Here is a 12,415-nt window from a genome sequence, read left to right on the forward strand (position 1 = left end):
AGCTTTGTGCAACGACTGCTGCAGTGGCTGGAGAGGACAGGATGCATGGATGGCTGATGGAGCAAGTGTGAATGGTGTTGAGCTTCTTTAATGCTGTACGAGATGCCCTCTTTCAGGCAAGTGGGGAGTATTCTATCACACTGCAGAATTGTACCTTTGGTGAAAGTTGGAAAGTTCTGACTGTGGTATATGTGAGTCTCTTGCCATAGCAAAGCCAGAGTCTGACCAGCTCATATATCCAAAGCAGATCTGTAGCTGATCCATTTTGGTACTTGGTCAGTAATGATTCACAGGGGTGTTGGTGGTAGAACTCAATGATAATGGTCTTGAGCACAAGGACAAATGTCTGCATGGCATCTTGTTGGAGATCCGTGTTACGAGGCACTTTGGTAATGTGAATATTACTGGCTACTTATGGCAGAATGTTGTGTGGCACTTGTTGTACCAAGACACGGGGTACTTCATTTACTGAGTAGAAAATGTATTTGAACGTTGTACTATCAGTGGTGAGAACTTTCACGTCTGACAATTAAAAACAATTGCAAATGTTGGAAATATCACAAACAGAATGTTGAAATTATTCAAAAGCTCAGGCTGTACCTGTGGCTGGGAAAGAAGAAATCACATAGACGTGACCTCCCAAGTATTTCCAACATTCTGTAAATTAAATTGGTAAATTAGCAATTTGGTTTATTGTGGTTGTGTGTTTTTATCCCATATCTGATATTCTGACCCGTCCTTTGAAATTTTGCACACACCTTAGGAGCTTAGTATGTCTTTTTTAGAAAGAAAAGGCCAAAACTATGTACAATAACATAGCTGTTATTTCACCAGCCTAGAACAGTATAGGACAAGAAAAGGCCCTTCAGCCAAACTAATTAACCTAGTGATATCTAACCTCTTCTGCCAGCAGATCCATATCCCTCGTTCTCTGCACATTCTTGTGTCTTTCTGAGAGCGTCTTCAAAGCCTCTAACATATCTACCTCCACTACCAACCATGGTAACACAGCACTGACATTCACCACTCTGTTAAAAAAAACCTATCCGGTATATTTCCTTTGAACTTCCCACTCTTTGATAAATATATGCCCTCCAGTAGTAGGCATTTCATCCCTGGGCAAAAAGACACTGGCTGTGTACTCTATCGAAGCCTCTCAAAATTTTATGTATTTCTGTCAGGTCAATCCTCGCCTACTTCAGTGAAAATAACTCTCATCTGTCCACTGTCCTTATAGCACATTCTCTCCAATACAGCCAGCACACTGGTAAACCTCTTCTGAACCCTCTCCATGGCCTACACATCCTTCCAATGACGAGTGACCTGAATTGAATATAATACTCCAGATGCAGGCCTTCTTAAACAAACTGTTAACAGACATTGTCTATCCATGGCCTCCTCTACTGTCAAGATGAAGCCACATTCAGGTTGGAGGAACAACACCCTATATTCCATCTGGGTAGCCTCCAACCTGATGGCATGAACATAGACTTCTCTAACTTCCGTTAATGCCCCTCCTCCCCTTCTTACCCCATCCTTTATTTATTTATTTCCCCTTTTTTTTCTCTCTCTCTTTTTTCTCTTCTGTCCCTCTCACAATAACTCCTTGCTTTCTCTCCATCTTCCTCTGATGCTCCCCTCCCCCTTTCTTTTTCCCTAGGCCTCCCATCCCATGATCCTCTCCCTTCTCCAGCCTTGTATCCCTTTTGCCAATCAACTTTCCAGCTTTCCCTCTCCCTCCTGTCTTCTCCTATCATTTTGGATCTCCCCCTCCCCCTCCCATTTTCAAATCTCTTACTATCTCTTCTTTCAGTTAGCCCTGACGAAGGGTCTTCCTATAGATGCTGCCTGGCCTGCTGCGTTCCACCAGCATTTTGCATGTGTTGCTTGAATTTCCAGCATCTGCAGATGTCCTCATGTTTGCGTTTTTAAACAGTCATTGTAAATGCTTGGGGTCCAAGCACTGGTCCCTGTTGGACCCCATTAGCTGCAGCCTGGCTATCTATGAAGGGTCTGTTTCTCTACTCTGTTTTCCATTTGTTTTAACAACTCTCAATGGACACAGTGATCCCAAATTGTATGTGAACTGTCCTCGTTCATCTTCTGCTGAATGTAAAATTATCAAAAGCCTATTGAAAATCCAATACACAAAAAGGCAGGAGACATTTGATTAATTCCTCCGCCATTTTATTGTTTCCCATTATAAAGTCTCACGTCTTTGTTTGTAAAGAATCCCCATTTTCCCGCATTGGTCTTTTCATGTTTACATTCTATCCACAGGAAGCTTGTGTATGCTCATGGCTGGTTCACTATCAAATGGACACACAACACAGAAATAGAGTTTTGTCCGCATGCGTCCATTTATAAAATTCCTAAATCTACCCACAGACGATGCAAGATGCTATTAGCTACTCAGTGAATGTTGATAGCAGAGTCATCAGTCAGAAAGACCCCAGGATCATGAAGTGCGCATTACTGCTATAGCCCAGTATTTTAAAATAATGTTGTCTTAATTTGATGATGTAAGTTTTCATCAGTTTTCCATTGGTACAGTCCCATATCTATATAGATGAGAACATTATTCAAGTTATATTGTAATAGTCATGGATCTGATTTCAACATCAGAAACATATTAATTTCTGAAAATTAGTATTATTTAATGAAAAAGTGCAATTGGCAAAATGAAGTGTAAAGCTGAACTTCAATTAACGAGAGAGTTCTACAGTTTGAAAATGAATGTATTGAATTAATATTCAACAAAATTGGAGAATTATTCTTCGTGTTGGATGGGCAGAAGTGAGGCTCAGACAAGCAATTGTTCAGCAAGTGTTAACACACAAACACAGAAGGGTTGCAGCCCACGTTTGGAAAGTGTGCCCAACCCATCAAGTAATCAGCCTGTTACAGTAACGATTTAGCCTGAGATGAGCCATTTCAGAGCCTATAAAAGTGAAGGCAAAACTTCAGATCAACACAGCTTTCTTGTGTGAGCAGTGACAGTGAGAGCTCAACAGCCAAAATGGTGAAATTAACAAAGGCTCAGGAACAATACATCACGAACAAATGGGACCATTTGGATAAGAAAACAATAACTGCCCAAGCCTTGGCAAGGTATGATGAAAATGTATTTTCTGTTTCATGTTTAAATCATGCACTGTATTTTCAACTGTGGTTCCAGTGAAGGTTCTTTAATTTGCTATGCTTGCCTAGATGTTGTCATTGGGTGGAGGAATTAGTATTCAACACTGCACTGAGATTCTAGTTAAACCTACAGAAACTCAACTCTTATATTTGGTAAAAATTTCTCAGTGGTGAGCTTTGAGAAATTAATTAATTCTAAATTATCACAACAGAAACTGGACAATTTGTTTTTCTCTTTCTAGGGTATTCGCGGTCTATCCCTGGACAACCAGACTGTTTAAAAATTTCAATGGCCATTTTGCAGTCGGTGACCCTGGTGTTCAGGCTCATGCAGACAAAGTGCTAAAGGCTCTGAACACTGCAATTAAGGACTTGAAGAGTATTGAAACCAATTTATATGATCTCAGCAGTAAACATCAAAAAATCGGAGTGGACACTCAGAATTTCAAGGTAAAAATTGATCTTTTTAGGATGTGCACATTTTGGTTAAAGGGGTGCTTTAGATATTTCTCAGTTACAGAGTCATAACAAATATGACAACCAAGCATTGTGGACTAAACTGCAGGCAAAAAGAGCACATCTGCTCACTGTGTAAAAGGCAGACCTTTTGAAATTTTCCAGAGGAGTTGATTTCAATTTCCCTTTATTCAACATCTAACAGATGCAGAATTGTTTTTGACTTCACTGCTCCAAGGATGCTGAAATTATCCTCACATTGTGTATTGTCTGTAGAGAGTTTGCTCCAGTTTGCTGTGCTTCAGGTTAATTAGCTACTGTTTGTCAAAAAAAGTCAAAAAGGCTTTGATGGGCACATGAAACAGGGATATGATGTCGGGGTACAGGGAAAAAGGTGGGGCCCAACGTATTTGCAACACTGGGAACTGACATCGACCCAGAGTTCAAAATGGACTCCTTCTGGGCAATTCTGTATGAAGTCATTGGAGGTTTGAGTTTTGCTTTCCAGGTTTGTTTCAGTGTTGTATAATTATCGTTTTTCTTCACAGCTTCTCAGCCAGGCCTTCATTGTTGAACTCGCTCTTCATGATAAAAAGGCATTCAGACCAGAGGAACATGAAGCTGTCTACAAGTTTTTTAAACTGGTGACAGAAGCTCTCTCCAGCAACTACCATTAAATCTATAACCTGCATCCTCCACCACCTTCAGAAATGCAATGAAAACATGTATTATCAGCATCTACAATGTGTTTTTTGCTTAAAGTATTTGTGTAGCATCAGGTTCAAGTCATGTTAATGTAAAGGTGGCACAATACTCCTCTTTGTATGGTCATTTTATTCAAAAGTTGAAAAAGATCTGTAAGTATTCTCTTTGCTACAATAAAGAAACAAACATTTCTCTCACAGAAGTAAATTCTTCATCTCTAGAGAATAAAATTAAAAGATCTATGACTTGGTAAATTTTGAGATGAACAACGAATAGGTGTTAAAAAAACAGACATTGTGCTGTAGGACCTTTCACTGTTCCAGGACAGGGTCAAAGCATTGTTCATCTGAAGTACTTTAGAAATAAACTAACTGATGTACTTTGGGGAAAAGTAGCAGCCAAACTCTCACTTTTATCTCACATTTCATAACAAGTTATCAGCCCAATGACACACTGTCAGTCCTCAGAGTAATTCCAAAGCTCTTAGATTTTCTGTACCCATCCAACACACAATCCATTAACACCTCCCCATTCTCCCATCACCATCACATCTTAGACCATTTTTGTACAACAGTAGCACATAGTTGGGATGAATTATAAACAGATTGTCTATACGGAGTAATGATTTAATTATTCATCAGCAGGCCATTTTAAAAAGAGATTTGATGACCGGTATAACACCCAGACTTTTGCTTAGAAAATGTATTATAGCATACGTAATAGAATAAAGCAATACAGTTTTTTAGTTTAAAACAACAGGTGCAGAGAATGAAAATCCAACAACGGTCTACTTTAAAATAAGGAAAATGTCCACGACAGTTTTGGTTGTTGTATTTCACACTCAGACCAACATGGGCAGATCATTGTGAAACACTGTCACATTTCGCTGCTGAAGACATCAGATATGTGGAAAATAAACAGAGGCCTGTGTAGCACAGGTATCAGAAGAAGGCAGTGAATAGAAACCACACACTTCTGGAAATAAGGTTTAATTATAAGAAAAAACCAATATATACAAAATATTTACATGAGCAAGAACAATTCAAAATTCCAACATTCTATTTAGGTTCCAGATCTTAGATATCAAACCACAAAAAAAAAAATCCTTTTTTAATTAAAATCAGTGAGAGAGATTCCCTTTTTACTCTAATCTCGCTAACTAATTAGATCTAGTTAAAGAGAGAAATTGCCTTTATACTCACGAGAGCGCATAGGCCATCAACTTTTTGCTGTTGATGTTTCAGTAGCAGGCAATTTCTTTTTTGTGAGGTCGAGTTGCTAGCTCAACACTCAACCCAGCATGAATGGAAAGCGTGCACAGGGAGCCAGCTGGATTCGAACTCGGGACCTTCCGCCCCTAAGTCCAGCGCCGATGCCACTATGCCAACAGCCCTCAATTAGATCTAGTATTATTCCTTATTTAAACGTTTACAGACTAATCTTTCCTTTTTACTTACCCCTAGTTAGTTAGAAAACAAAATATAATTCCTATTCTTCAGCATTATAGTTAACTTCAGTTTCAATTCCAGGCAGTATATCTATAAGTTTAAATTCAAAATCAGAAATTATACATACACAGTTTAACTCCTTTCACAATACTTCTCCAACATCACAACTTTTAAACAAAGTAAGTCTCATTTAGTAACCTTTGCAAAAATAATTAGTTCCTGCAGGAAATCAAATTCGGATTCTTCAATTGAAAATAAACTTATACATCCAATCGTATTAAATCCTCTGTGTCATTACACATTTCATTCCTGCGTTGGTTCTTCAACTCTTTGGTGGCTCACCATCTTGTTTCTTGTTTCATTGGATGAAGTAGTTGATCATCCATGGCATGTCAATTCACAAACTTGTACAAAAAACCTGACTAAATCCCTTACTGTGATTTTATAGAACTAGTTCCCAACTACACGGTAGGGACTTTGGACACTCGTCTCCGCCAATGTTGTCTCATTATAGCTGCTGCATGTTATAGCCTTAGCTTCATTAACTTTTTTGTCGCTATTCTCTCTCCTCTAGGGGTATCATCCTGAAGTTTTCAAGTTAGTAGGGTAAAGATACTCACTGCTAATTCCACTCTTAACAGTTCATGTCTTCAGCTTCTCATCGTTGCTGCGTTTCTCTCCTTGTCCGCGCCTACATCAGCCATGCCTATTCTCGCATAGCGCTTATTTTCAAATTCTCTTTTTTTAAATCAGTACACCTTGTTTTCATCCCTGGTCAGGTGGAACTGTCTAACATTACACCTTTGGGATTAATTAAACTGGGTTACACCTGTCTGAATTATCAGAAATACTTCATCAAAATTAGAAATGTTAATCTGTTGCTGCAACAGGGTGTGATGTGGAGGTGCAGCAAAGCTGGTACACTTATGTTCAAAATGTGGGAGTTCAGCTCTAGTTTCCATTTAACACATCCATCCATTAAATTCAGCTCTAAGTTCTAGGAATGGAGGAGATGCATTTGTGGTTCTTTCCTCCATTGGTCACCCTTCACAATTTGACCTTCTAATCTACAGAGAGATGAACCCTATCTTGTGAACACCGCCATTCACTGTGGCCCCATCGGATGTAAAGTGAAAACAAATCGAGTGTTTATTTCCAGATCACCAGCTGTGGCAGAGTAAAGATACTCTCTGCCACAGAAACCATCAACATCTACATTAATGGATATCACTGCACATTGTCACAGCTCACAAGCTCTTGATTTCAGAGTTCCATCTGATTAAGCCAGTGGTTCATACACTCGAAGATGTGCTTTGGTTTAAAGACCATTTTTAATATACTATAAAAATGTGATGGTACAGTACCTTAGCATTTAATGCCATCACTTTACATGCCCAGCTGTAAGATTTGGATTCAATTCCCCCTCACTGTCTGCAATATGCTCATACATTCTCCTCGAGACTGCGTGCATTTCCTCCTGGGGTCCTGACTTCCTCCATCATTCCAAACCTATGCTTTAGGGTTAGTCAACTGTGGGCATGCAATGTTGGTACCAGAACCTTGGCAATCCTTGTGAGCTGCCCAGCATAATCCTTGCTGATTTGATTTGACTTGACATGAATGAGGCATTTCACTGAATGTTTCAATGTGTATGTGACAAATAAAGCTAAGCTTTTTAAAATTGATTTCAGAGCCAGGAAAGGATGCACTTGGTTGTTCTCTTGTGCCAGAACTGACTGCTGATGTAGGAACAGAGGGCAAGTACTGATAGTGGGTCATCTGGACACACTGCCTGTGAGCATGATGTAAATCAGACAGTAGCCAGCAAAAGATCCTGCAATCTCTCAGAATTGTGAGTAAATCAGGAAAGGGTGACCCATGGAGAAAGAACCACAATTACAACCTCTCTATTCCCAGAACTTAGAGTTGAATGTGAAGGATGGATGTAATGTGTTTTGTGGGAGCTGGCAACAAAAATTCGCACTTTGTAAATAAATGTACCAGCCATTGCCAGGAATTGATAGAATTAAGTGTTTTAACATTGAATGAAAAGTCCGGGTTTACACTAAACGTGAAAAAAAGCAAACTTCAACTGCTTCTGCCTGAACATTCTCTCTGATCTCCTCTCCCATCAGGCAGGAGATGCAAAATCCTAAAAGCAGGTACCATTAGGATCAAGGATAGCTTCTATTCTGTTTATTATAAGGATATAAAAGGTGATAAGAACAGAAGTGGATGCACAGGTAAAGCACAGTTAAAGCCCTCCCCTCCATTCAACACATCCACACGGAACGCTGTTGCAGGAAAGCCGCATCCATCATCAGAGACTCCATCCCACCCAAATCATGCCCTCATCTCGCTGCTGCCATCAGAAAGAAGGTTCAGAGTCTCAGGACTCACACCACCAGGTTCAGGAACAGTTATTATGTCAGCCATCAGGCTCTTGAAACAATGGAGATAATTTCATTCAACTTACTTGCCCCATTACTAAACTCTTTCCACAACTTTTGGACTCAATTTCAAGGATTCTTCATCTCATGTTCTCAATACTTATCATTATTTTTCTCCTTTGTATTTGCACAGTATGTCCACCGTGTTGTGTGGTGATTCATTGATTCTATTATGGTTCTTGGATTTGCTGAGTATGCGCACAAGAAAATGAATCTCAGGGTTATTTCTGGTGACATATTCGTACTTGCATAATAATGTTACTTTGAACATTGAACTTTGAACTATGATATACTCCACTTGTATGATACAATCAATGGTCAACCTCATAAATTACCTCATGATAGACTTGCAGCTTATTGTCTATCTTTAGAGCATTTTTTTGTAACTGCAACACTGCTGTGAATTCTGATATTGTTTTCCCTTGCACTATCAATGGGAGGAGAAGATGGTGGTACGACGCAGTGCGCGTGGCCTCTCCAGTGAATGATATCTGTATTTGTCAAGTAGGATGCCATGCACAATCCTGATTTGAAGGAGACAGACGTGAGAAGCACGGAGGAACATCTGGAGAAACTTCTGAAATGCCCGCTTCGCTGCCGTTGCTACTGTGCAATCGAGAATCTCCAGAGGGAAGGCCCCTAATCCTTGGCTTTGCCTGTTGCTTGGCAGCCAGGGTCAGAGTCAAAGTGCTCGGCCGAGATGTTGCTCAGTGCTTGGTGTCAGAGGGCTGGTTGGAGGCTCGAAGTTTTCGGACGGACTCAAGAGTTGGCTGTGATCGGGTGCTTCCAGGGCACTGCATTGGCAAGTTTGCAGCGCTGGAGGTTCATGGCAGGAAGAGTTTTCTTCCTTCTAACATCTGTGTGAGATGATGGTACTTTCAAGACTTTAAGACATTTTTTTACAGTGCCCATGGTCTGTTCTTTATCAAATTATGGTATTGCTTTGCACTGTTGTAATTATACGTTATAATTATGTGGTTTTTGTCAGTTTTTTAGTCTTGGTCTGTCTTGAGTTTCTGTGATATCATGCTGGAGAAACATTGCGTCATTTTTTAATGCATGCATTACTAAATGACAATAAACAAGGACTGCGTGTCCTCATAACCTAATCTAATCTAATCATATCCCTCTGCACACTGCAAATCTGAATTATTGCCCTGAATGGAAATTAGTCCACATTTTTATTCCTTCTACCAAGGTGAATGGCCAATCACCTCCCTATACAATATTCCAACTGCCACTTCTTTGTTCATTCTCCCAATATGTATAAGTCCTACTACAGACACACTGCTTCTCCAACACCACGCGTCCCCTTCACCTACATTCACCCGCAACGTGAAAAGAAGCCATACACACCTCGACCCCTGCACAACACCACTAGTAACCAACAGCCAACCAAAAAAGGCCCTCTTTATTCCCACTCTTTCCCTCCTGTTAGTCAATCAATCTTCTATCAGTGCTAGAATCTTTCCTGTAGTCACGAGCAGCCAACCCAAAAAAGGCCTCCTTTATTCCTACTCTTTGCCTCCTGCTAGTCAGTCAATCTTCTATCGATGATAGTATTTTTATCTGTAGTATCATGGTCTCTTATGTTGTAAAGCAGCCTCATGTGTGACACCTTGTCAAAGGCCTTCTGAAAATTCAATTAAGCAACATCCACTGACTCTCCTTTATCTATATTGCCCATTATTTCCTCAAAGAATTCCAAGAACTTTGCCAGGCAATATTTCCCCTTTAGGAAACCATGCTGACGTTGGTTTATTTTACAACATGCCTCCAAGTACCATAAAACCTCAACCTTAATAATGGACTCCAAAATCATCAAAACCACTGAGGTCAGGCTAACAGGGCTATAATTTGCTTTCTTTTGCCCCTTCCTCCCTTCTGAAAGAGTGGGTGACACTGGCAATTTTCCTGTCCTCCAAAACTCTTCCAAAATCTTTTGATACATGAAAGGTCATTACTAATGTCTCCACAATCTCTTCAGCTACCTCACTGAGAACATGGGGGTAGTCCATCTGGTCTAGGTGACTTACGTACCTTCAGTTCTTTCAGATTCCCAAGCACCTTCTCTTGAGTAATAGCATCTACACTCACTTCTCCCCTGACACACACATTTCTGACATACTACTAGTATCTTCCACAGTTAAGACAGTTGTTAAATTCTTACGCGTTTCTTCTGCTCCTTATTACTACCTCTCTAGCACCATTTTTCAGCAATCTGATATCTGCTCTCACCTCTCTTTTACTCTTTATATATTTGGAAAAATCCTTTTGGTAACCCCTTTTATATTATTGGTTAGCTTACCTTCATACTTAACCTTTTCTCTACTTATGGCTTATAGTTGCCTTCTGTTAGTTTTTAAAAGCTTCCCAATTCTCTAACTTTCCATTAATTTATGAAATAGTATTCATTCTCTCTCTTCCTCTTAAACTGAGTTTGACTTCTGTTGTCAACCACAGCTGCATCATCCGCCCTTTAGAATACTCTTCGTCTTTGGGATGTATCTATTCTGTGCCTTCGGAATTATCACCACCAATCTCCAGCTATTGCTGTTCTGCCATCATCCCTGCTAGTGTATCCTTCCAATCTACTTTGGCCAGCTCCTCTCTCATGTCTGTGTAATTCCCTTTACTCCACTGTATCACTCGTACATCTGGCTTTATTTTAACACACTGATGGAGTTCACACCCTATCTCTCATAAACCAAACCTTTCCGAGCCCAAAATTGCTGGCCAAAAACCTCTTTATAAAGGTCTGGACAAAATTGTTGACTGTCCATTTCTCTCTTCAAATGCTGCTTGACCCACTAACTTCCACCTCCAGCTCGATCCTTTGGTGCAGATTCTAGCATCTGTAATCTCATGTCTCAGATTTGTGACGCACCTCATTATTGTGATATAAGTGTCTAGTCAATGACTCTACTGTGCGTTGCATTGGATCATATCCACAGGGTGCAATACCACTGGGTGGGCATCATTGGCTGATTAAGATCATGATGATTAATCTCACAATGCGCTGGAGGAACTCAGCAGATCAGTCAGCATCAGTTGAAAAGATTAGTCGACGTTTCAGGCCGAAACCCTTCGTCAGGACTGAAGAAGAACTTTGGGGAGGGTTTGAAGAATGCTGGTAGTTTTTAAAAAAGCAGTAATTTTAGAGACAAAGGGGTGGGGGAGGGGAAGCAGGGAGGTGATTGGCAGGAGAACAATGCGAAGTAGTAGAAGGAGGCGGAACTATGAGGGAGGTGATGTGAAATAGGGATAGAGGAAAATTCCCCCAGTTGGCGGAACTGATTCTCACATTAAATAACTTCTCTTTTGGCTCTTCCCACTATCTTCAGACCAAGGGTGTAGCTATGGGAACTCGCATGGGACCCAGCTATGCCTGCCTCTTCGTTGGTTATGTGGAACAGTCTGTGCTCCAAACCTATTCTGGTACTGATCCCCAACTTTTCCTTCGATACATTGACGACTACATTGGTGCTGCTTCCTCCACCCATGCTGAGCTTGTCAATTTCATCCACTTTACTTCAAACTTCCACCCAGCCCTCAAATTCACTTGGTCTATCTCTGACACTTCTCTCCCCTTTCTCGATGTCTCGGTCTCCATCTCTGGATCTGACATCTTCTACAAGCCCACTGACTCTCATAACTACCTCGACTATACCTCTTCCCACCCCGCCACATGCAAAAATGCCATTCCCTACTCCCAGTTCCTCCGTCTCCGCCGCATCTGCTCCCAGGATGAGGCTTTCCGTTCCAGGACATCTCAAATGTCCTCTTTCTTTAAGGATCGTGGTTTCCCTTCTGCTGTCATCAATGATGCCCTCACCACATCTCCTCCACTTCCCGCACCTCGGCCCTCACCCCATTTCCCGCCACCACAACAGGGACAGAGTTCCCACCTACCACACCACCAGCCTCCAGATCCAGCACTTTATCCTCCGCAACTTCTGCCACCTTCAACAGGACCCCACCACTAAGCACATCTTTCCCTCTCCACCCCTCTCCACTTTCCACAGGGATCAATCCCTCCGTGACTCACTTATCCGCACGTCCATCCCCATGGATCTCCCACCCAGCACTTATCCCTGTAAGCGTAAGTGCTACACCTGTCCCTACACCTCCTCTCTTGCCACCATTCAGGGCCCCAAACAGTCCTTCCAGGTGAGGCAACACTGCACTTGCAAATCTGTTGGGGTCATCTATTGC

General features: G+C 41.1%; 1 protein-coding gene across 1 annotated transcript; it reads left to right on the top strand.

Annotated features, from left to right (window-relative positions):
- Positions 1–3,019: 3,019 nt before the first annotated feature.
- On the top strand, positions 3,020–4,329 carry LOC140203435 (hemoglobin subunit beta-like). Its single transcript, XM_072269496.1, has 3 exons — positions 3,020–3,111; positions 3,384–3,591; positions 4,146–4,329. The coding sequence occupies exons 1-3, from the start codon at positions 3,020–3,022 to the stop codon at positions 4,272–4,274; spliced, it is 429 nt and encodes a 142-aa protein (XP_072125597.1). The 3' UTR covers positions 4,275–4,329.
- Positions 4,330–12,415: the final 8,086 nt, after the last annotated feature.

The sequence above is a fragment of the Mobula birostris genome, chromosome 9, assembly GCF_030028105.1.
Source record: "Mobula birostris isolate sMobBir1 chromosome 9, sMobBir1.hap1, whole genome shotgun sequence".
Classification (NCBI taxonomy): domain Eukaryota; kingdom Metazoa; phylum Chordata; class Chondrichthyes; order Myliobatiformes; family Myliobatidae; genus Mobula; species Mobula birostris.